Source organism: Salvelinus namaycush, unplaced genomic scaffold (genome assembly GCF_016432855.1).
Source record: "Salvelinus namaycush isolate Seneca unplaced genomic scaffold, SaNama_1.0 Scaffold1513, whole genome shotgun sequence".
Taxonomy (NCBI): domain Eukaryota; kingdom Metazoa; phylum Chordata; class Actinopteri; order Salmoniformes; family Salmonidae; genus Salvelinus; species Salvelinus namaycush.
In genome coordinates this window covers 28,301-52,065 of record NW_024058246.1, presented here as the reverse complement: position 1 = coordinate 52,065, position 23,765 = coordinate 28,301, and the positions used below count along the sequence as shown (strand labels likewise).

The window sequence follows — 23,765 nt, the reverse complement described above, 5'->3', positions numbered from 1 at the left end:
ACGCAGCTGGAAATGTTTTAAAATTAATCGCGTTTATTTTTGAATGGATTGAAATATTGATCTTGGATAACACCATATTATAGTCGTGCCTACCAAATACATGTTCCCTAATATCCTAGCAATGTTTAATATTTTTTTAAACATTAGTGGTAATTATTTTCCTAAATGTGTTTCGTCTTTTTGACGTTCCGTAGTTGAAGTCAGAACTCTAATCGCTTTCCGTAGTTGAAGTCAACAATTTGATAACATTGTTGACCATCTAGCTTCTGTCAAAGCCTCTTCTATCTTCTCGTTGTAATACGTGGAAATCTTCAACTATCTCTACTTGCAGTTAAGACTTCTTTAGTTAACATGCAATTTATGGTGTGAAATGATTAAGGCTTGCAATAAGTTTAACAAGAGACAACAACTAAAGTAAGTAAAATGCTGCTGGCTAGCTAGCTACCAGATAAGTTAACCAGCTAGCTGCACTTCTACATGTAGGTTTGTATTGTTCTAGCTAGATAACACCATCATACCAGAAGTGTGCTGTGCATAATGAAACATAGCTGTACACTGTAGGAATTGCTAGGCCAGCGCACCTGCTATAACGTTAGATTGTTGCACTGATGAACGTGACCATTTTGCTCTCATAATTCAGTCTCTCTTAACACAGTTGGCAAGAAATGAAAGTGAAAGAATTCCAGCTAGCATTGTGTTTCTACTGTAAAGAGGTGACTTGGCTTTGTCGAGTGTTTTCTACTTCGTTGTGAAAACGGACATCATGCTCAGAAAGTTGGACGCTTTATGAAAAGGTGTTTTGGAAGATGACCGTAATGATTCATGATGAACCAGGGAGAGAAGACCACAATTAAGTGTCTTGTGTCTGAATTATTTGTGAATTTGTGTCCTTAACCTGTCTGATCGTGTTCTGTGTGTTGGTTACCTAACCCTGTCCGTCGGTCTCTCTCTCCCAAGCATGAAACTGCGTGTGAGGATAAACAAGCAGACCAGCAGGGTGAAGCTGGAGGGAGAGGAGCCCACTCTGACAGAGCTCAACGTTCAAATCAGAGAGATCCTTCTGCCTTCACATGGACTCAGGTTAGTCCCTCAGGTTAGTTAGTCCCTCAGGTTAGTTAGTCCCTCAGGTTAGTTAGACTCTCAGGTTAGTTAGTCCCTCGGGTTAGTTAGTCCCTCGGGTTAGTTAGTCCCTCGGGTTAGTTAGTCCCTCGGGTTAGTTAGTCCCTCGGGTTAGTTAGACCCTGAGGTTAGTTAGTCCCTCAGGTTAGTCACTCAGGTTAGTTAGTCCCTCAGGTTAGTTAGTCCCTCAGGTTAGTTAGTCCCTCAGGTTAGTTAGTCCCTCAGGTTAGTTAGTCCCTCAGGTTAGTTAGACCCTCAGGTTAGTTAGACCCTCGGGTTAGTTAGTCCCTCGGGTTAGTTAGTCCCTCGGGTTAGTTAGACCCTCGGGTTAGTTAGACCCTCGGGTTAGACCCTGAGGTTAGTTAGTCCCTCAGGTTAGTTAGTCCCTCAGGTTAGTTAGTCCCTCAGGTTAGTTAGTCCCTCAGGTTAGTTAGACCCTCAGGTTAGTTAGTCCCTCAGGTTAGTTAGTCCCTCAGGTTAGTTAGTCCCTCAGGTTAGTTAGACCCTCAGGTTAGTTAGATCCTCAGGTTAGTTAGTCCCTCAGGTTGGTTAGATCCTCAGGTTGGTTAGACCCTCAGGTTGGTTAGACCCTCAGGTTGGTTAGACCCTCAGGTTAGTTAGTCCCTCAGGTTAGTTAGTCCCTCAGGTTAGTTAGTCCCTCAGGTTAGTTAGACCCTCAGGTTAGACCCTTAGACCCTCGGGTTAGTTAGACCCTCAGGTTAGACCCTTAGTCCCTCAGGTTAGTTAGTCCCTCAGGTTAGTTAGACCCTCAGGTTAGACCCAGAAATGTTCTCCTTCTGTTGCTAAAGGGCAATTCCACGGTAGACTCAGATTTTCACTTTAAAATGTCTGCCGAACAAAAAAACATTGATTTCAAAGTTTACCAAACCATACAACTCTATGCACAAGGACTACTTTTAAACATGTCCACTGAACATTTCACAAAAACACATTTAGAGGAAGAACTAGGCAGAAACTAAGTTTGCTAACAGAATAAAACTGAGGGAGATTTTACGGTAATTCTGTCATAAAACTGTGCATCTGGAGTTTTTCCAGTCAATGTGATCTTTTTAAATGTATTGTGTAAATTGTTCAAAGCAGTCCTTGTTCATAGTTGTATGGTTTATTAAACTTTGAAATCAATGGTTTATGTTTGGACTTGACCAGATCCTAACTCTCCTCTGTCCCCCACAGCCCAGACACAGAGTTCACCTTGTCCCTGAACGGCGCAGATCTTCTATCTGACTCTGGTCAGACTTTGTCCTCCTGTGGCATCGTCACTGGGGACCTGGTCTGTGTCATCCTGCCTCCATCTGTGGCTGTGCCCTCCGCCGCCTCTGCCCCCTGCGCTGGTCCTGCTCCCTCAGCCCGCCAGGCTGTGCCCTCAGGCTCCCCTGCTTCCTCTGCTGCCTTTGCCGCCTCAGCCCGCCAGGCACCCAGCAACAGCAGTAGTAGTAGTAGTACTGGGCTGTACCAAGTTGTACACCCACCAGCCCAATGCTCCAGTGAGGTGAGCCTTCAAAGCCTAACACCATTAGTATATTATATTACAGTAGTGTGTATATATATATATATATATATATATATATATATATATATATATATATATATATATATATATATATATATATATATATATATATATAGGAGTAGTATATTACAATACAAGTATTCAGACCCCTTGACTTTTTCCACATTTTGTTAAGTTACAGCCTGATTCTAAAATTGATTCAATAATTTCTTTCCTCATCAATCTACACACAATACCCCATAATGACATCACAATACCCCCTAATGACATCACAATACCCCATAATGACATCACAATACCCCATAATGACAACACAATACCCCATAATGACAACACAATACCCCATAATGACATCACAATACCCCATAATGACAACGTGAAAACAGGCTTTTAGAATTTTTTGCAAATGTATAAAAAAACAAAAAACAGATACCTTATTTACATAAGTATTCAGACCCTTTGCTATGAGATTTGGGAATTGAGCTCAGGTTTATCCTGTTTCCATTGATCATCCTTGAGATGTTTCTATAATTTGATTTTAGATCTACCTGTCATAAATTAAATTGATTGGACATGACTTGGAAAGGCACACACCTGTCTATATAAGGTCCCACAGTTGACAGTGGATGTGAGAGCTAAAACCAAGCCATGAGGTCGAAGGAATTGTCCGTAGAGCTCCGAGACAGGATTGTGTCGAGGCACAGATCTGGGGAAGGGTACCAAAACATGTCTGCAGCATTGAAGGTTCCCAAGAACACGGTGGCCTCCATTTTTAAAAGGAACCACCAAGACTCTTCCTAGAGCTGGCCGCTCGGCCAAACTGAGCAATCGGGGGAGAAGGGCCTTGGTCAAGGAGGTGACTAAGAACCTGATGGTCACTGACAGAGCTCCAGAGTTCCTCTGTGGCAATTGGAGAACCTTCCAGAAGGACAACCATCTCAATCAAGCATTTATGGTAGAGTGGCCAGATGGAAGCCACTCCTCAGTAAAATGCACATGACAGCCCGCTTGGAGTTTGCCAAAAGGCACCTAAAGACTCTCAGACCATGAGAAACAAGATTATCTGGTCTGATGAAACCAAGATTGAACTCTTGGCCTGAATGCCAAGCGTCCGTCTGGAGGAAACCTGGCACCATCCCTACGGTGAAGCATGGTGGTGGCATGCTGTGGGGATGTTTTTCAGCAGCATGGACTGGGAGACTAGTCAGGATCAAGGGAAAGATGAACAGAGCGAAGTACAGAGAGATCCTTGATGAAAACCTGCTCCTGAGCACTCAAGACATCAGACTTGTGCGAAGGTTCCCCTTCCAACAGGACAACGACCCTAAGCACACAGCCAGGACAACGCAGGAGTGGCTTTGGGACAAGTCTCAATGTCCTTGAGTGGCCCAGCCAGAGTCCGGACTTGAACCTGATCGAATATCTCTGGAGAGACCTGAAAATAGCTGTGCAGCGACACTCCCCATCCAACCTGGCAGAGCTATAGGAGTGCCAAGATTGTAGCGTCATACCCAAGAAGACTCAAGGCTGTAATCGCTGCCAAAGGTGCTTCAACAAAGTACTGAATTACGGGTCTGAATACTTATGTACATGTGATATTTCATTTTTTTTATTTTTTATAGTCTTAACCTGTTTTTGTTTTGTCATTATGGGGTATTGTGTGTAGATTGAGGGGATATAAATGATTTAATCCATTTTAGAATAAGGCTGTAACATCAAAATGTGGAAAAAGTCAAGGGGTCTGAATTATTTGTGTGTGTGTGTGTGTGTGTATAAAATGTGTAAATCATATGATTTTGCGGTAATTCAATAGCACTGTGAGTTTTGTTAAACTCTAATAGGACACCGCTGTTGACTTTCATCTCAGTACCAGCCGGTCACCATGGTGATTTGTGTTGTTGATCCAGGCCAGCAGCACCAGCAAGGGGGCGGAGCCTCAACAGGAAGTGGTCAGAGAGGAGGAGCAGGAAGGAGAGGCAGGTCGGTGGGTGTGGGAGCCCATGCTGTGTGGGGAGGCAGAAGGAGGGAAGGTCCCCCATTCCCTGGAGGTTCTCTACCACCAGGCTCAGAGCAGCAGTACCTGTGATGCCCTGATGGTGGCAGTGCACCTCCTGATGGTAGAGACGGGCTTCCTGTGCCAGGTAAGGCTCTACAGGAGACTGGGGGGAGAATCTCCATTGAATACTCCTCGCATCCTCTCTGCTTCCTCCTCAAAACCCCATTGGAGGAGAAGGTCAGGTGGGAGGGATCTCTGACTTTCTCATCCAATGGGTTTGAGAAGGAGGCGAGGAGAGAGGACGATAGGATCCCAAATGGCACCCTATTCCCTATATAGTGCACTACTTTAGACCAGAGCCCTATTCCCTATATTGTGCACTACTTTAGACCAGAGCCCTATTCCCTATATAGTACACTACTTTAGACCAGAGCCCTATTCCCTATATTGTGCACTACTTTAGACCAGAGCCCTATTCCCTATATAGTACACTACTGTTGACCAGAGCCCTATTCCCTAATAGTGCACTACTGTTGACCAGGGCCCTGTTCCCTAAAGTGTGTGTGTGTGTGTGTGTGTGTGTGTGTGTGTAGGGCTCTGAGGGGCGTCCTGGTGAGATGCCAGCTGGGTGGAGGGCCCCAGGAGGGCTGTACAGACTGCAGTATGCCCATCCTCTCTGTGACGACAGCCTGGCCATGGTCCTAGCTGTTCCCATGGGACCCGTTCTGGTTATCAACGGTCAGTCTCACTGTTTCTCAAAGCTGGGGCTGGGGCCGAAATGGTGTCCTCTTCCCTATATGGTTTATTACTTCTGACCAGGGACTATAGGGGGCCATCTGGAAGGACCGTAGGGCTCTATAGGGGGCCATCTGGAAGGACCATAGGGCTCTATAGGGGGCCACCTGGAAGGACCGTAGGGCTCTATAGGGGGCCATCTGGAAGGACCATAAAGCTCTATAGGGGGCCCTCTGGAAGGACCATAGGGCTCTATAGGGGGCCCTCTGGAAGGACCATAGGGCTCTATAGGGGGCCATCTGGAAGGACCATAGGGCTCTATAGGGGGCCATCTGGAAGGACTATAGGGGGCCATCTGGAAGGACCATAGGGCTCTATAGGGGGCCCTCTGGAAGGACCATAGGGCTCTATAGGGGGCCATCTGGAAGGACCATAGGGCTCTATAGGGGGCCATCTGGAAGGACTATAGGGCGCTATAGGGGGCCATCTGGAAGGATCTATAGGGGGCCATCTGGAAGGACCATAGGGCTCTATAGGGGGCCATCTGGAAGGACCGTAGGGCTCTATAGGGGGCCATCTGGAAGGACCGTAGGGCTCTATAGGGGGCCCTCTGGAAGGACCGTAGGGCTCTATAGGGGGCCCTCTGGAAGGACCGTAGGGCTCTATAGGGGGCCCTCTGGAAGGACCGTAGGGCTCTATAGGGGGCCCTCTGGAAGGACCGTAGGGCTCTATAGGGGGCCCTCTGGAAGGACCGTAGGGCTCTATAGGGGGCCCTCTGGAAGGACCGTAGGGCTCTATAGGGGGCCCTCTGGAAGGACCGTAGGGCTCTATAGGGGGCCCTCTGGAAGGACCGTAGGGCTCTATAGGGGGCCACCTGGAAGGACCGTAGAGCTCTATAGGGGGCCATCTGGAAGGACCATAGGGCTCTATAGGGGGCCCTCTGGAAGGACCATAGGGCTCTATAGGGGGCCTTCTGGAAGGACCATAGGGCTCTATAGGGGGCCATCTGGATGGACCATAGGGTTCTATAGGGGGCCATCTGGAAGGATCATAGGGCTCTATAGGGGGCCATCTGGAAGGATCATAGGGCTCTATAGGGGGCCATCTGGAAGGACCATAGGGCTCTATAGGGGGCCCTCTGGAAGGATCATAGGGCTCTATAGGGGGCCCTCTGGAAGGACCATAGGGCTCTATAGGGGGCCCTCTGGAAGGACCGTAGGGCTCTATAGGGGGCCCTCTGGAAGGACCGTAGGGCTCTATAGGGGGCCCTCTGGAAGGACCGTAGGGCTCTATAGGGGGCCCTCTGGAAGGACCGTAGGGCTCTATAGGGGGCCCTCTGGAAGGACCGTAGGGCTCTATAGGGGGCCCTCTGGAAGGACCGTAGGGCTCTATAGGGGGCCCTCTGGAAGGACCGTAGGGCTCTATAGGGGGCCACCTGGAAGGACCGTAGAGCTCTATAGGGGGCCATCTGGAAGGACCATAGGGCTCTATAGGGGGCCCTCTGGAAGGACCATAGGGCTCTATAGGGGGCCTTCTGGAAGGACCATAGGGCTCTATAGGGGGCCATCTGGATGGACCATAGGGTTCTATAGGGGGCCATCTGGAAGGATCATAGGGCTCTATAGGGGGCCATCTGGAAGGATCATAGGGCTCTATAGGGGGCCATCTGGAAGGACCATAGGGCTCTATAGGGGGCCCTCTGGAAGGATCATAGGGCTCTATAGGGGGCCCTCTGGAAGGACCATAGGGCTCTATAGGGGGCCCTCTGGAAGGACCGTAGGGATCTATAGGGGGCCATCTGGAAGGACCCTCTGGTTGGACCATAGGGCTCAATAGGGGGCCCGGCCCTCTGGAAGGCAGTCTCAGTGTAGCTATATGTTTGACCCAGCTCTGCTTATCATTATTGATCTCATTGGTCTTCCCCCTGATTGATCGGTATATTGCTCCCCTCTGCAGCCACCCTGAAGACGAACCAGCAGGTGGAGACAGTGAGGAAACTGTCACTGAAACCCTCCACCTATGTGACCGACCAGTGGACAGGTGAGTGTGTGTCTGGTGACTGACCAGTGGACAGGTGAGTGTGTGTCTGGTGACTGACCAGTGGACAGGTGAGTGTGTGTCTGGTGACTGACCAGTGGACAGGTGAGTGTGTGTCTGGTGACTGACCAGTGGACAGGTGAGTGTGTGTCTGGTGACTGACCAGTGGACAGGTGAGTGTGTGTCTGGTGACTGACCAGTAGACAGGTTAGTGTGTGTCTGGTGACTGACCAGTAGACAGGTTAGTGTGTGTCTGGTGACTGACCAGTGGACAGGTGAGTGTGTGTTTGGTGACTGACCAGTGGACAGGTGAGTGTGTGTCTGGTGACTGACCAGTGGACAGGTGAGTGTGTGTCTGGTGACTGACCAGTGGACAGGTGAGTGTGTGTCTGGTGACTGACCAGTGGACAGGTGAGTGTGTGTCTGGTGACTGACCAGTGGACAGGTGAGTGTGTGTCTGGTGACTGACCAGTGGACAGGTGAGTGTGTGTCTGGTGACTGACCAGTGGACAGGTGAGTGTGTGTCTGGTGACTGACCAGTGGACAGGTGAGTGTGTGTCTGGTGACTGACCAGTGGACAGGTGAGTGTGTGTCTGGTGACTGACCAGTGGACAGGTGAGTGTGTGTCTGGTGACTGACCAGTGGACAGGTGAGTGTGTGTCTGGTGACTGACCAGTGGACAGGTTAGTGTGTGTCTGGTGACTGACCAGTGGACAGGTGAGTGTGTGTCTGGTGACTGACCAGTGGACAGGTGAGTGTGTGTCTGGTGACTGACCAGTGGACAGGTGAGTGTGTGTCTGGTGACTGACCAGTGGACGGGTGAGTGTGTGTCTGGTGACTGACCAGTGGACGGGTGAGTGTGTGTCTGGTGACTGACCAGTGGACGGGTGAGTGTGTGTCTGGTGACTGACCAGTAGACAGGTTAGTATGTGTCTGGTGACTGACCAGTGGACAGGTTAGTGTGTGTCTGGTGACTGACCAGTGGACAGGTTAGTGTGTGTCTGGTGACTGACCAGTGGACAGGTTAGTGTGTGTCTGGTGACTGACCAGTGGACAGGTTAGTGTGTGTCTGGTGACTGACCAGTGGACAGGTGAGTGTGTGTCTGGTGACTGACCAGTGGACAGGTTAGTGTGTCTGGTGACTGACCAGTGGACAGGTGAGTGTGTGTCTGGTGACTGACCAGTGGACAGGTGAGTGTGTGTCTGGTGACTGACCAGTGGACAGGTGAGTGTGTGTCTGGTGACCGACCAGTGGACAGGTTAGTGTGTGTCTGGGGACCGACCGCTGGACAGGTTAGTGTGTCTGGTGACTGACCAGTGGACAGGTTAGTGTGTGTCTGGTGACTGACCAGTGGACGGGTTAGTGTGTATCTGGTGACTGACCAGTGGACGGGTGAGTGTGTGTCTGGTGACTGTGTCTGTTCTGTCTGTTGATCCACAGGTGACAGCGTCTGTTCTGTCCTGTCTGTTGATCCACAGGTGACAGCGTCTGTTCTGTTAGTTGATCCACAGGTGACACCGTCTGTTCTGTCTGTTGATCCACAGGTGACAGCGTCTGTTCTGTCTGTTGATCCACAGGTGACAGCGTTTGTTCTGTCTGTTGATCCACAGGTGACAGCGTTTGTTCTGTCTGTTGATCCACAGGTGACAGCGTCTGTTCTGTTAGTTGATCCACAGGTGACAGCGTTTGTTCTGTCTGTTGATCCACAGGTGACACCGTCTGTTCTGTCTGTTGATCCACAGGTGACACCGTCTGTTCTGTCTGTTGATCCACAGGTGACAGCGTCTGTTCTGTCTGTTGATCCACAGGTGACAGCGTTTGTTCTGTCTGTTGATCCACAGGTGACAGCGTTTGTTCTGTCTGTTGATCCACAGGTGACAGCGTCTGTTCTGTCTGTTGATCCACAGGTGACAGCGTCTGTTCTGTCTGTTGTTCCACAGGTGACAGCGTTTGTTCTGTCTGTTGATCCACAGGTGACAGCGTTTGTTCTGTCTGTTGATCCTCAGGTGACAGCGTCTGTTCTGTCTGTTGATCCACAGGTGACAGCGTCTGTTCTGTCTGTTGATCCACAGGTGACAGCGTCTGTTCTGTCTGTTGATCCACAGGTGACAGCGTCTGTTCTGTCTGTTGATCCACAGGTGACAGCGTCTGTTCTGTCTGTTGATCCACAGGTGACAGCGTCTGTTCTGTCTGTTGATCCACAGGTGACAGCGTTTGTTCTGTCTGTTGATCCACAGGTGACAGCGTCTGTTCTGTCTGTTGATCCACAGGTGACAGCGTCTGTTCTGTCTGTTGTTCCACAGGTGACACCGTCTGTTCTGTCTGTTGATCCACAGGTGACAGCGTCTGTTCTGTCTGTTGATCCACAGGTGACAGCGTCTGTTCTGTCTGTTGATCCACAGGTGACAGCGTCTGTTCTGTCTGTTGATCCACAGGTGACAGCGTCTGTTCTGTCTGTTGATCCACAGGTGACAGCGTCTGTTCTGTCTGTTGATCCACAGGTGACAGCGTCTGTTCTGTCTGTTGATCCACAGGTGACAGCGTCTGTTCTGTCTGTTGATCCACAGGTGACAGCGTCTGTTCTGTCTGTTGATCCACAGGTGACAGCGTCTGTTCTGTCTGTTGATCCACAGGTGACAGCGTCTGTTCTGTCTGTTGATCCACAGGTGACAGCGTCTGTTCTGTCTGTTGATCCACAGGTGACAGCGTCTGTTCTGTCTGTTGATCCACAGGTGACAGCGTCTGTTCTGTCTGTTGTTCCACAGGTGACACCGTCTGTTCTGTCTGTTGATCCACAGGTGACAGCGTCTGTTCTGTCTGTTGATCCACAGGTGACAGCGTCTGTTCTGTCTGTTGATCCACAGGTGACAGCGTCTGTTCTGTCTGTTGATCCACAGGTGACAGCGTCTGTTCTGTCTGTTGATCCACAGGTGACAGCGTCTGTTCTGTCTGTTGATCCACAGGTGACAGCGTCTGTTCTGTCTGTTGATCCACAGGTGACAGCGTTTGTTCTGTCTGTTGATCCACAGGTGACAGCGTCTGTTCTGTCTGTTGATCCACAGGTGACAGTGTCTGTTCTGTCTGTTGATCCACAGGTGACAGTCTGTTCTGTCTGTTGATCCACAGGTGACAGCGTCTGTTCTGTCTGTTGATCCACAGGTGACAGTGCAGCGGCCGTCTACACAGAGCTGAGGAAGTTGTCCCGGGTCTTCAAAGACCAGCTGGTGTATCCTCTGATAGCTTCAGCCAGAGAAGGTACTGGGATGTAGATATATAGTAGTTATTAAATACATAGTCCTGGGATGTAGATGTATAGTACTGTTATTAAATACATAGTACTGGGATGTAGATGTATAGTACTGTTATTAAATACATAGTACTGGGATGTAGATGTATAGTACTGTTATTAAATACATAGTACTGGGATGTAGATATGTAGTACTATTATTAAATACATAGTACTGGGATGTAGATGTATAGTACTGTTATTAAATACATAGTACTGGGATGTAGATGTATAGTACTGTTATTAAATACATAGTACTGGGATGTAGATATATAGTACTGTTATTAAATAAATAGTACTGGGATGTAGATATGTAGTACTGGGATGTAGATATGTAGTACTGTTATTAAATAAATAGTACTGGGATGTAGATATATAGTACTGTTATTAAATACATAGTACTGGGATGTAGATATGTAGTACTGTTATTAAATAAATAGTACTGGGATGTAGATATATAGTACTGTTATTAAATAAATAGTACTGGGATGTAGATATATAGTACTGTTATTAAGAAATAAATAGTACTGGGATGTAGATATGTAGTACTGTTATTAAATAAATAGTACTGGGATGTAGATATGTAGTACTGTTATTAAGAAATAAATAGTACTGGGATGTAGATATGTAGTACTGTTATTAAATAAATAGTACTGGGATGTAGATATGTAGTACTGTTATTAAATAAATAGTACTGGGATGTAGATATATAGTACTGTTATTAAGAAATAAATAGTACTGGGATGTAGATATGTAGTACTGTTATTAAATACATAGTACTGGGATGTAGATACATAGTACTGGGATGTAGATATATAGTACTGTTATTAAGAAGGAAATATCTGGAAATATGACATTGGTCTCTCAGATCTCACTGCAATCATTTAAAATCATTGAATAGCAAATGTTAACGACCAATGTGTTAAATCCATTACTCCCTGTCTCCCCCTGGTGTCTGGTGGTGGTATAACAGCCAGCAGTGTTGTAACTATCTATCTCGCTGTATTGTGACTCCATGTCTCCCCCTGGTGTCTGGTGGTGGTATAACAGCCAGCAGTGTTGTAACTATCTGTCTCTCTGTATTGTGACTCTCTGTCTCACCCTGGTGTCTGGTGGTGGTATAACAGCCATGGCCCTGCCAGCAGTGTAGTACCTATCTATCTCTCTGTATTGTGACTCCCTGTCTCCCCCTGGTGTCTGGTGGCGGTATAACAGCCATGGCCCTGCCAGCAGTGTTTGGCCTGCCAGTCCTTCCTCCAGAGCTGTTACTGAGGGTGCTGAGACTGCTGGATGTCTCCTCTCTCCTGGCCCTCTCCTCAGTCAACAGACACCTCCACCAGACCACCGCAGACCCGGCCCTGTGGAGACACCTCTACCGCAGAGACTTCAGGGGTAGGACGAACGCACACACACACGGATATATTTATAAACACACATAAAAGACTGGAGGTCTCTGGCCTGTCTCTGGCCTGTCTCTGGCCTGTCTCTGGCCTGTCTCTGGCCTGTCTCTGGCCTGTCTCTGGCCGGTCTCTGGCCGGTCTCTGGCCGGTCTCTGGCCGGTCTCTGGCCGGTCTCTGGCCGGTCTCTGGCCGGTCTCTGGCCTGTCTGGAGGTCTCTACTTTAAAGGTTGCTGTTCCTCTCCTCAGGGTGCAGACAGACAGTCTGATTCTACATGTCAGAGCAGAACTAGGACTGTCCTCCTGAGACGTGTCTGTATTAAAGACATGTTAGATTCTACATGTCAGAACTAAGACTGTCCTCCTGAGACGTGTCTGTATTAAAGACATGTTAGATTCTACATGTCAGAGCTAGGACTGTCCTCCTGAGACGTGGCGGTGTCTGTATTAAAGACATGTTAGATTCTACATGTCAGAACTAAGACTGTCCTCCTGAGACGTGTCTGTATTAAAGACATGTTAGATTCTACATGTCAGAACTAAGACTGTCCTCCTGAGACGTGTCGGTGTCTGTATTAAAGACATGTTAGATTCTACATGTCAGAACTAGAACTGTCCTCCTGAGACGTGTCTGTATTAAAGACATGTTAGATTCTACATGTCAGAACTAGGACTGTCCTCCTGAGACGTGTCTGTATTAAAGACATGTTAGATTCTACATGTCAGAACTAGGACTGTCCTCCTGAGACGTGTCGGTGTCTGTATTAAAGACATGTTAGATTCTACATGTCAGAACTAGGACTGTCCTCCTGAGACGTGTCGGTGTCTGTATTAAAGACATGTTAGATTCTACATGTCAGAACTAAGACTGTCCTCCTGAGACGTGTCGGTGTCTGTATTAAAGACATGTTAGATTCTACATGTCAGAACTAGGACTGTCCTCCTGAGACGTGTCTGTATTAAAGACATGTTAGATTCTACATGTCAGAACTAGGACTGTCCTCCTGAGACGTGTCGGTGTCTGTATTAAAGACATGTTAGATTCTACATGTCAGAACTAGGACTGTCCTCCTGAGACGTGTCTGTATTAAAGACATGTTAGATTCTACATGTCAGACCTAGGACTGTCCTCCTGAGACGTGTCTGTATTAAAGACATGTTAGATTCTACATGTCAGAACTAGGACTGTCCTCCTGAGACGTGTCGGTGTCTGTATTAAAGACATGTTAGATTCTACATGTCAGAACTAGGACTGTCCTCCTGAGACGTGTCGGTGTCTGTATTAAAGACATGTTAGATTCTACATGTCAGAACTAGGACTGTCCTCCTGAGACGTGTCGGTGTCTGTATTAAAGACATGTTAGATTCAACATGTCAGAACTAGGACTGTCCTCCTGAGACGTGTCTGTATTAAAGACATGTTAGATTCTACATGTCAGAACTAGGACTGTCCTCCTGAGACGTGTCTGTATTAAAGACATGTTAGATTCTACATGTCAGAACTAGGACTGTCCTCCTGAGACGTGTCTGTATTAAAGACATGTTAGATTCTACATGTCAGAACTAGGACTGTCCTCCTGAGACGTGTCGGTGTCTGTATTAAAGACATGTTAGATTCTACATGTCAGAGCTAGGACTGTCCTCCTGAGACGTGTCTGTATTAAAGACATGTTAGATTCTACATGTCAGAACTAGGACTGTCCTCCTGAGACGTGTCTGTATTAAAGACATGTTAGATTCTACATGTTAGAACTAAGACTGTCCTCCTGAGACGTGGCGGTGTCTGTATTAAAGACATGTTAGATTCTACATGTCAGAACTAGGACTGTCCTCCTGAGACGTGTCTGTATTAAAGACATGTTAGATTCTACATGTCAGAACTAGGACTGTCCTCCTGAGACGTGTCTGTATTAAAGACATGTTAGATTCTACATGTCAGAACTAGGACTGTCCTCCTGAGACGTGTCGGTGTCTGTATTAAAGACATGTTAGATTCTACATGTCAGAACTAGGACTGTCCTCCTGAGACGTGTCGGTGTCTGTATTAAAGACATGTTAGATTCTACATGTCAGAACTAGGACTGTCCTCCTGAGACGTGTCGGTGTCTGTATTAAAGACATGTTAGATTCTACATGTCAGAATTAGGACTGTCCTCCTGAGACGTGTCTGTATTAAAGACATGTTAGATTCTACATGTCAGAACTAGGACTGTCCTCCTGAGACGTGTCGGTGTCTGTATTAAAGACATGTTAGATTCTACATGTCAGAACTAGGACTGTCCTCCTGAGACGTGTCGGTGTCTGTATTAAAGACATGTTAGATTCTACATGTCAGAACTAGGACTGTCCTCCTGAGACGTGTCGGTGTCTGTATTAAAGACATGTTAGATTCTACATGTCAGAACTAGGACTGTCCTCCTGAGACGTGTCTGTATTAAAGACATGTTAGATTCTACATGTCAGAACTAGGACTGTCCTCCTGAGACGTGTCGGTGTCTGTATTAAAGACTTGTTAGATTCTACATGTCAGAACTAGGACTGTCCTCCTGAGACGTGTCGGTGTCTGTATTAAAGACATGTTAGATTCTACATGTCAGAACTAGGACTGTCCTCCTGAGACGTGTCGGTGTCTGTATTAAAGACATGTTAGATTCTACATGTCAGAACTAGGACTGTCCTCCTGAGACGTGTCGGTGTCTGTATTAAAGACATGTTAGATTCTACATGTCAGAACTAGGACTGTCCTCCTGAGACGTGTCTGTATTAAAGACATGTTAGATTCTACATGTCAGAACTAGGACTGTCCTCCTGAGACGTGTCGGTGTCTGTATTAAAGACATGTTAGATTCTACATGTCAGAACTAGGGACTGTCCTCCTGAGACGTGTCGGTGTCTGTATTAAAGACATGTTAGATTGTACATGTCAGAACTAGGGACTGTCCTCCTGAGACGTGTCGGTGTCTGTATTAAAGACATGTTAGATTCTACATGTCAGAACTAGGACTGTCCTCCTGAGACGTGTCTGTATTAAAGACATGTTAGATTCTACATGTCAGACCTAGGACTGTCCTCCTGAGACGTGTCGGTGTCTGTATTAAAGACATGTTAGATTCTACATGTCAGAACTAGGACTGTCCTCCTGAGACGTGTCTGTATTAAAGACATGTTAGATTCTACATGTCAGAACTAGGGACTGTCCTCCTGAGACGTGTCGGTGTCTGTATTAAAGACATGTTAGATTCTACATGTCAGAACTAGGACTGTCCTCCTGAGACGTGTCGGTGTCTGTATTAAAGACATGTTTAGATTCTACATGTCAGAACTAGGACTGTCCTCCTGAGACGTGTCGGTGTCTGTATTAAAGACATGTTAGATTCTACATGTCAGAACTAGGACTGTCCTCCTGAGACGTGTCGGTGTCTGTATTAAAGACATGTTAGATTCTACATGTCAGAACTAGGACTGTCCTCCTGAGACGTGTCTGTATTAAAGACATGTTAGATTCTACATGTCAGAACTAGGACTGTCCTCCTGAGACGTGTCTGTATTAAAGACATGTTAGATTCTACATGTCAGAACTAGGACTGTCCTCCTGAGACGTGTCGGTGTCTGTATTAAAGACATGTTAGATTCTACATGTCAGAACTAGGACTGTCCTCCTGAGACGTGTCGGTGTCTGTATTAAAGACATGTTAGATTCTACATGTCAGAACTAGGACTGTCCTCCTGAGACGTGTCTGTATTAAAGACATGTTAGATTCTACATGTCAGAACTAGGACTGTCCTCCTGAGACGTGTCTGTATTAAAGACATGTTAGATTCTACATGTCAGAACTAGGACTGTCCTCCTGAGACGTGTCTGTATTAAAGACTTGTTAGATTCTACATGTCAGAACTAGGACTGTCCTCCTGAGACGTGTCGGTGTCTGTATTAAAGACATGTTAGATTCTACATGTCAGACCTAGGACTGTCCTCCTGAGACGTGTCTGTATTAAAGACATGTTAGATTCTACATGTCAGAACTAGGACTGTCCTCCTGAGACGTGTCGGTGTCTGTATTAAAGACATGTTAGATTCTACATGTCAGAACTAGGGACTGTCCTCCTGAGACGTGTCGGTGTCTGTATTAAAGACATGTTAGATTCTACATGTCAGAACTAGGACTGTCCTCCTGAGACGTGTCTGTATTAAAGATATGTTAGTTATTGACTGCATATTGTGTGATTTGTTATTTGACTGTTGCAGACTGCCAAGACCACAGCAGAGCCAGAGACACTCAGTGGAGAGAGGTGAGTCACGTCCCAGTATTCTATATATTGACTCTGCACTTAGAACAGCCCCGGTTTAAAGGGTTTGTCTCAGCTGTATTTATGCTATTGCTCATCGTCCCTGGTATAAACTGGTGTAAACCCCAGTTACAATCTGACGTCACTGAAACCCCAGCTACAATCTGACGTCACTGAAACCCCAGCTACAATCTGACGTCACTGAAACCCCAGCTACAATCTGACGTCACTGAAACCCCAGCTACAATCTGACGTCACTGAAACCCCAGCTACAATCTGACGTCACTGAAACCCCAGCTACAATCTGACGTCACTGAAACCCCAGCTACAATCTGACGTCACTGAAACCCCAGCTACAATCTGACGTCACTGAAACCCCAGCTACAATCTGACGTCACTGAAACCCCAGCTACAATCTGACGTCACTGAAACCCCAGCTACAATCTGACGTCACTGAAACCCCAGCTACAATCTGACGTCACTGAAACCCCAGCTACAATCTGACGTCACTGAAACCCCAGCTACAATCTGACGTCACTGAAACCCCAGCTACAATCTGACGTCACTGAAACCCCAGCTACAATCTGACGTCACTGAAACGCCAGCTACAATCTGACGTCACTGAAACGCCAGCTACAATCTGACGTCACTGAAACCCCAGCTACAATCTGACGTCACTGAAACCCCAGCTACAATCTGACGTCACTGAAACCCCAGCTACAATCTGACGTCACTGAAACCCCAGCTACAATCTGACGTTAATAAAACCCCAGTTACAATCTGACGTCGGGGAAACCCCAGCTACAATCTGACGTCACTGAAACCCCGGCTACAATCTGACGTCACTGAAACCCCGGCTACAATCTGACGTTAATAAAACCCCGGCTACAATCTGACGTCACTAAAACCCCGGCTACAATCTGACGTCACTGAAACCCCAGCTACAATCTGACGTCGGTGAAACCCCAGCTACAATCTGACGTTAATAAAACCCCAGCTACAATCTGACGTTAATAAAACCCCATTTACAATCTGACGTCGGGGAAACCCCGGCTACAATCTGACGTTAATAAAACCCCAGCTACAATCTGACGTTAATAAAACCCCAGCTACAATCTGACGTCACTGAAACCCCAGCTACAATCTGACGTCACTGAAACCCCAGCTACAATCTGACGTCACTGAAACCCCAGCTACAATCTGACGTCACTGAAACCCCAGCTACAATCTGACGTCACTGAAACCCCAGCTACAATCTGACGTCACTGAAACCCCAGCTACAATCTGACGTCACTGAAACCCCAGCTACAATCTGACGTCACTGAAACCCCAGCTACAATCTGACGTCACTGAAACGCCAGCTACAATCTGACGTCACTGAAACCCCAGCTACAATCTGACGTCACTGAAACCCCAGCTACAATCTGACGTCACTGAAACCCCAGCTACAATCTGACGTCACTGAAACCCCAGCTACAATCTGACGTCACTGAAACCCCAGCTACAATCTGACGTTAATAAAACCCCAGTTACAATCTGACGTCGGGGAAACCCCAGCTACAATCTGACGTCACTGAAACCCCAGCTACAATCTGACGTCACTGAAACCCCAGCTACAATCTGACGTTAATAAAACCCCAGCTACAATCTGACGTCACTAAAACCCCGGCTACAATCTGACGTCACTGAAACCCCAGCTACAATCTGACGTCGGTGAAACCCCAGCTACAATCTGACGTTAATAAAACCCCAGCTACAATCTGACGTTAATAAAACCCCATTTACAATCTGACGTCGGGGAAACCCCGGCTACAATCTGACGTTAATAAAACCCCAGCTACAATCTGACGTTAATAAAACCCCAGCTACAATCTGACGTCACTAAAACCCCGGCTACAATCTGACGTCACTGAAACCCCGGCTACAATCTGACGTCACTGAAACCCCGGCTACAATCTGACGTCACTGAAACCCCGGCTACAATCTGACGTCACTGAAACCCCGGCTACAATCTGACGTCACTGAAACCCCGGCTACAATCTGACGTCGGTGAAACCCCAGCTACAATCTGACGTTAATAAAACCCCGGCTACAATCTGACGTTAATAAAACCCCGGCTACAATCTGACGTTAATAAAACCCCGGCTACAATCTGACGTCGGTGAAACCCCAGCTACAATCTGACGTTAATAAAACCCCAGTTACAATCTGACATCGGTGAAACCCCGGCTACAATCTGACGTCACTGAAACCCCAGTTACAATCTGACGTTAATTAAACCCCAGCTACAATCTGACGTTAATAAAACCCCAGCTACAATCTGACGTCGGTGAAACCCCAGTTACAATCTGACGTTAATAAAACCCCAGTTACAATCTGACGTTAATAAAACCCCGGCTACAATCTGACGTTAATAAAACCCCGGCTACAATCAGACGTTAATAAAACCCCGGCTACAATCTGACGTTAATAAAACCCCGGTTACAATCTGACGTCGGTGAAACCCCAGCTACAATCTGACGTCGGTGAAACCCCAGCTACAATCTGACGTTAATAAAACCCCAGCTACAATCTGACGTTAATAAAACCCCAGCTACAATCTGACGTTAATATAACCCCGGCTACAATCAGACGTTAATAAAACCCCGGCTACAATCTGACGTTAATAAAACCCCAGTTACAATCTGACGTCGGTGAAACCCCGGCTACAATCTGACGTCGGTGAAACCCCGGCTACAATCTGACGTCGGTGAAACCCCGGCTACAATCTGACGTTAATAAAACCCCGGCTACAATCTGACGTTAATAAAACCCCGGCTACAATCTGACGTTAATAAAACCCCGGCTACAATCTGACGTTAATAAAACCCCGGCTACAATCTGACGTTAATAAAACCCCGGCTACAATCTGACGTTAATAAAACCCCGGCTACAATCTGACGTTAATAAAACCCCGGCTACAATCTGACGTTAATAAAACCCCGGCTACAATCTGACGTTAATAAAACCCCGGCTACAATCTGACGTTAATAAAACCCCGGCTACAATCTGACGTTAATAAAACCCCGGCTACAATCTGACGTTAATAAAACCCCGGCTACAATCTGACGTTAATAAAACCCCGGCTACAATCTGACGTTAATAAAACCCCGGCTACAATCTGACGTTAATAAAACCCCGGCTACAATCTGACGTTAATAAAACCCCGGCTACAATCTGACGTTAATAAAACCCCGGCTACAATCTGACGTTAATAAAACCCCGGCTACAATCTGACGTTAATAAAACCCCGGCTACAGTCTGACGTTAATAAAACCCCGGCTACAGTCTGACGTTAATAAAACCCCGGCTACAGTCTGACGTTAATAAAACCCCGGCTACAGTCTGACGTTAATAAAACCCCGGCTACAATCTGACGTTAATAAAACCCCGGCTACAATCTGACGTCGGTGAAACCCCAGCTACAATCTGACGTCGGTGAAACCCCAGCTACAATCTGACGTCGGTGAAACCCCAGCTACAATCTGACGTTAATAAAACCCCAGCTACAATCTGACGTTAATAAAACCCCAGCTACAATCTGACGTTAATAAAACCCCGGCTACAATCTGACGTTAATAAAACCCCGGCTACAATCTGACGTTAATAAAACCCCAGTTACAATCTGACGTCGGTGAAACCCCAGCTACAATCTGACGTTAATAAAACCCCAGTTACAATCTGACGTCGGTGAAACCCCAGCTACAATCTGACGTTAATAAAACCCCAGTTACAATCTGACATCGGTGAAACCCCGGCTACAATCTGACGTCACTGAAACCCCAGTTACAATCTGACGTTAATAAAACCCCAGCTACAATCTGACGTCGGTGAAACCCCAGTTACAATCTGACGTTAATAAAACCCCAGTTACAATCTGACATTAATAAAACCCCAGTTACAATCTGACGTTAATAAAACTCCAGTTACAATCTGACGTTAATAAAACCCCAGCTGACATCAGAGCAACATGCCGTCTCATCAATATCTGTTCCTATCAACTTGATATGTGTTGTAAAGACATCTATTGACAACTCATCAATAGCAATTGATGTTAACGACAACAAGTTATGAAATGACATGCTGCTGTAATCACTGGTGCGGCTCAAGTTGCCCCCTACTCACTATGGGCTCTGGTCAAATGTAGTGCACTATATAGGGAATAGGGCTCTGGTCTAAAGTAGTGCACTATATAGGGAATAGGGTTCCATTTGAGACTCAAGACACTGTCTAACTCTCTGGTACCATTTAGGACTCAGCCACTGTAACTCTCTGGTTCCATTTAGGACTCAGCCACTGTCTAACTCTCTGGTTCCGTTTAGGACTCAGCCACTGTCTAACTCTCTGGTTCCATTTAGGACTCAGCCACTGTCTAACTCTCTGGTACCATTTAGGACTCAGCCACTGTCTAACTCTCTGGTTCCATTTAGGACTCAGCCACAGTCTAACTCTCTGGTACCATTTTAATTTCAGCTCTACAAGAAGAAGTACAAGTGGAGGAGAGAGGCAGCCAGTTACCCCCGCCACACGCCCCGTTACCACCCTGTCCCCCCACCCATCTACCCCCTCCACCCCCTCCCCAACAACCCCTTCCCCTTCTACCCGCCTGGCATCATCGGTGGGGAGTACGACCAGAGACCCGGCATCCCCGGTGGTATTCTGCCCCGCCCCCGCTACGACCCAATTGGTCCGCTGCCAGGTCACGATCCCACAGCAGGAGGGCTGATTGGACGAAGGGGGCTGAGACCTACTGGGAACCGGCCGGCTGACATCAGAAGAGGGTTCATATGAACCTCCCTGACCAGTGACCTCTAGTGGTGGTGTAGCAGTATGACCACCTCACAGAGAAGCTTAAATAAAACAGATGTTGAAGACTGATTGATTTAGCCTACCTTAAATAAGGCACCTGAGTGCTATAAGTCACAGATAACTGGTGTTGTTCGGTCTATAAACACTAACCCTCATCCAGTCTGCTTATTATCCCCTAACCATCATCCAGGTGTTTTTTATAAACCCTATCTCTGACCCAGAATCAGCTTTCAGTAGCTCATGTTCTCCTGTGTGTGTTTAGTAAGTGATGCGGTCAGATCATACCGATCTTCATTTGATCTCTCTGTTGTTGCAGAGAATGTTGCTGCACAGTAGGAAATGCAAACTCCTCAAAGTTTTCCCGTGAGGAACCGGTCACATTTGAAGATTAGCAGATCTGTAGGGGTGCCTCGGGGGCATTGAGGTGGCCGGTTTCTATCTTCCACCATTCACTATGAAGACGTTTTGTAGAGCACTTGTTTCCCCGCAGACTAAAAGCTTTAAATAAAATGTGGTCATATTTTAGCCCTCAGTCTCTCTGAAAACCAGACAGTTCAGGGACGATTCATCTACACTGAACTAAAATATAAACACACCATGTAAAGTGTTGGTCTCCATGTTTCATGAGCTGAAATAAAAGATCCCAGAAATATTCCAGATGCACAAAAAGATTATTTCTCTCAAATGTTGTGCACAATTTTTTTTACATCCCTGTTAGTGAGCGTTTCTCCTTTGCCAAGATAATCCATCCACCTGACAGGTGTGGCATATCAAGAAGTTGATTAAACAGCATGATCATTACACAGGTGCACCTTGTGCTGGGGACAATAAAAGGCCACTCTAAAATGTGAAGTTTTGTCAAACAACACAATGCCACAGATGTCTCAAGTTTTAAGGGGGAGAATGGAATTGGCAAGCTGACTGCAGGAATGTCCACCAGAGCTGTTGAATGTTAATTTCTCTACCAAAGTTGTGTGAGGTCCAACCGGCCTCACAACCGAAGACCACGTGCATGGCGTCGTGTGGATGAACGGTTTTCTGATGTCAACGTTGTGAAGAGTGCCCTCTGGTGGCGATGGGGTTATGGGCAGGCATAAGCTACGGAAAACGAACACAATTGCATTTTATCGAGGGTAATTTGAATGCACAGGGATGCTGTGATGAGATCCTGAGGCCCCTTCATCCACCGCGATTCACCTCATGTTTCAGCATGATAATGCACGATCCCATGTCACAATGATCTGTACACAGTTCCTGGAAGCTGAAAATGTCCCAGTTCTTCTATGGCCTGCATTACTCACCAGACATGTCACCCCATTGAGCATGTTTGGGATGCTCTGGATCGACGTGTACAACATCATGTTCCAGTTACCGCCAATATCCAGCAACTTCTCACAGCCGTTGAAGAGGAAGTGGGACAACATTCCAACAGGCCAGAATCAACAGCCTGATCAACTCTATGTGAAGGAGACGTGTCGCGCTGCATGAGGCAAATAGCGCTCACACCCAGTGGCGGCCAGCAATCAGGGCAGATGGGGCAGATTAATAAATACAATTTGGGGTGGGGGTGGGCTTGCCTGTTTTGCATGTTATTTTGGCATTAATACGTGTCACATATCAGTTTGCAAACAATGTAAAATCATTTATATCATTGAGTTGATAAAGCCGCAAACAAACATGGTGTCTTTCTTGTTTTCTTGAGTAAAGCAGCTCCATAATGCAGGTGTTTCAGCCTAGCTCAGTGCTGTCTGTGGTGGGCGGGGCGGCCAGCTCCATAATGCAGGTGTTTCAGCCTAGCTCAGTGCTGTCTGTGGTGGGCGGGGCGGCCAGCTCCATAATGCAGGTGTTTCAGACTAGCTCAGTGCTGTCTGTGGTGGGCGGGGCGGCCAGCTCCATAATGCAGGTGTTTCAGACTAGCTCAGTGCTGTCTGTGGTGGGCGGGGCAGCCAGCTCCATAATGCAGGTGTTTCAGACTAGCTCAGTGCTGTCTGTGGTGGGCGGGGCGAGCCAGTGGAAAACACAGAACGTTGCGCCGTGATTGGCTTAGTGTTCTGTCAATCACAGGGACTTTACATCACTGCCAAGTGTAGGAGGAGACCTTAAATTCTACCCCTTCGGATGTTACATTAGAAGTGCCCATCCAAGAAGGCTCAAGGTCATTGGCCACAGATAAAATGACGTCAAATGACGTTAAATGTACAGTAGTTCTGATTGGACTGATCATGTCAACATCTTACTTTCATTATCTTAGCTAGCATGATAGCTAGCAGTCATCATCATGAATCAAGTCGACAATCTACTGGCAAATCCTTTTTAATCCTTGTCATATGAAGAGAAATTATAGATAAAACGTATCGGTGCTCATCGACCATTGGACATAAACACATTACACAACAAGTTGTAAATCTCAAATTCAACGAGTGGTTTGGAAGGAATCAGTGACAGTGGCTGTGTGCTCCCAAATCTGGCATTAAGGGGCTCTTTTACAAGTTTAAAATTATAAACATTCCACATTGGCCATGCTGTCG

At 46.9% G+C, this 23,765-nt stretch overlaps 1 protein-coding gene across 3 annotated transcripts; it reads left to right on the top strand.

Moving 5' to 3' along the window:
- The first annotated feature begins 61 nt into the window (after positions 1 to 61).
- Positions 62 to 21,889, top strand: fbxo7 (F-box protein 7). Of its 3 annotated transcripts, none has more exons than XM_038983201.1 (10): positions 81 to 414; positions 958 to 1,080; positions 2,314 to 2,629; positions 4,558 to 4,791; positions 5,240 to 5,384; positions 7,338 to 7,421; positions 10,579 to 10,674; positions 11,921 to 12,097; positions 16,349 to 16,392; positions 20,902 to 21,889. In XM_038983201.1, exons 1-10 carry the CDS (start codon positions 371 to 373, stop codon positions 21,217 to 21,219), a joined length of 1,581 nt encoding a protein of 526 aa, XP_038839129.1. In that variant the 5' UTR covers positions 81 to 370; the 3' UTR covers positions 21,220 to 21,889. The 3 variants fall into 3 exon arrangements, with proteins under 3 accessions (XP_038839131.1, XP_038839129.1, XP_038839130.1); XM_038983202.1 differs by lacking the exon at positions 81 to 414 and adding an exon at positions 532 to 794; XM_038983203.1 differs by lacking the exon at positions 11,921 to 12,097 and having other exon boundaries at positions 62 to 414.
- The last annotated feature ends 1,876 nt before the right edge of the window (positions 21,890 to 23,765 follow it).

Excerpts from the sequence above, each read along its gene's own strand:
- fbxo7 (XM_038983201.1), top strand. The coding sequence starts at position 371 with ATGATTAAGGCTTGCAATAAGTTTAACAAGAGACAACAACTAAA. Across the intron at positions 4,792-5,239 it reads AGACGGGCTTCCTGTGCCAG|GGCTCTGAGGGGCGTCCTGG; the intron begins GTAAGGCTCTAC and ends GTGTGTGTGTAG. Across the intron at positions 12,098-16,348 it reads CTACCGCAGAGACTTCAGGG|ACTGCCAAGACCACAGCAGA; the intron begins GTAGGACGAACG and ends TGACTGTTGCAG.